General features: G+C 66.3%; 1 protein-coding gene across 1 annotated transcript in view; it reads left to right on the top strand.

Annotated features, from left to right (window-relative positions):
- RALGDS (ral guanine nucleotide dissociation stimulator) overlaps nucleotides 1-1,433 on the top strand; it is a 35,844-nt gene that overhangs the window by 27,394 nt on the left and 7,017 nt on the right. The window contains exon 11 of the mRNA XM_010856938.1: nucleotides 1,145-1,313. Coding sequence (XP_010855240.1) covers nucleotides 1,145-1,313 — 169 coding nt within the window. The remainder of the gene's footprint in view (nucleotides 1-1,144; nucleotides 1,314-1,433) is intronic.

Raw genomic sequence — 1,433 nt, forward strand, 5'->3', positions numbered from 1 at the left:
GGGGCTGACATTCCCATTGGAAATTTCTGGGGAAACTCCTCCTGGGATCTGTTTGGTCCACGGGCCGGTGGCGGGACGGGGGCACTTTGGGGACAGGAGGCCCTGGTACAGGGAGGGGGTGGGGCAGGGCTGCTGCAGAGCTCTGGGGGGGTGAGGGGCGAGATTAGAGTCCCCTGGGTCCGTGCTGGTTCCCCCCACCCCCAGGCACTCAGCTGCCCCCTCCAGGGGTAGTTGGGATCCAGGCTGCGGGTTTCTTCCCTACCCAGCCCAGCCTGTCCCCAGGAAGCCAGGCTCTGCCGCTCTTCTGTCTACCCTGTCCCTGGAGGGCCGAGCCCTCTGCCTACCCCGGGACCCTACTGCAGGGGCTCCCAGCCCAGGGTCCCAGTGAGCTGGCCGGGGAGGTGGGCCTGGGGGCTGGGAGCGTGCAGCTGCCTGGGGCCTCACGCTGCCCAGGGCGGACCCTGCCAGTGCATCCTGGGGACACTTCTTGGATTCTCATCATGGGGCCTCTCTCGGCCATGACAAATACCCCAGATGGCTGGGGACAAGTGCAGGGGTCTCCGCATTCACCAGGGCCCCTCCACAGAAGCTTCCACAGCAAAGGGGAAGCAGAGCGGCAGCCCCAGCTCCCCCTATCAGAGGTGGCACCCAGGAGACCCCTCTGGAGCGGGCGAGGGCAGAGTTCTGTGCAGCAGATGTCCAGAGGGGCTCCAGGTGGTTGTGGAGCCTTTGGCACAGCGGACACCCCGCCCGAGCCAGGCGCCCCGAGTCCCTGTCCCTCTCGCCAAGGCCTGCCTGAGCTCTGAGCCAGGACCTGGTCCCTGGAGGGCGGCAGCGGGGGGTGGGTGTGTGGCAGAATTCCTGCTCTCCTCTTTGAGTCCTTCCGAGATGAGGGAGATGGGGGTGGGCAGCACAGGTGATGGAGGTGTGACCCAAGTCCTGGGAGACCCCGCAGGGGTGCTGTAGTCCTCTTTCCAGGTGAGGAGACAGGCTCAGGGAGGTTCCCACCCCCATGAGGGCTGGGTCAGGGTGCAGTTCTAGAAGTCGAGTGTGCTGGGGTGGCTGGAGCACTTGCACCAGTGGCCAAGGCCGAGGTCGGTCTGCTGGTGACGTAAGAAGGGGGGATGGGGCAGGAGGCCTCACCGACGCTGTCCTTGGCCCTGCAGGAGGGGACCTCCAAGTTTGCCACCCTGGAGATGAACCCCAAGCGAGCCCAGAGGCGCCCGAAAGAGGCGGTGAGTTTGCTTGAGGCTGGGAGCGGCGGGGGAAGCCCCTTGAGCCCCGCTCCTGGGACTGCGTTGCTGGACATGCCCGTTAGCTAGACCCCCTCCGGGCCCTGGTGGTGTCCTGACCAGCTGGTGTCCCAGGGACTGTAGCCGCCAGAACAGGGACCTGGAAGAGCTGGGCTCGGTGGGGTTTGGTGGTGGGGTTGG

Source organism: Bison bison, unplaced genomic scaffold (assembly GCF_000754665.1).
Source record: "Bison bison bison isolate TAMUID 2011002044 unplaced genomic scaffold, Bison_UMD1.0 scf7180017864375, whole genome shotgun sequence".
Lineage (NCBI taxonomy): Eukaryota > Metazoa > Chordata > Mammalia > Artiodactyla > Bovidae > Bison > Bison bison.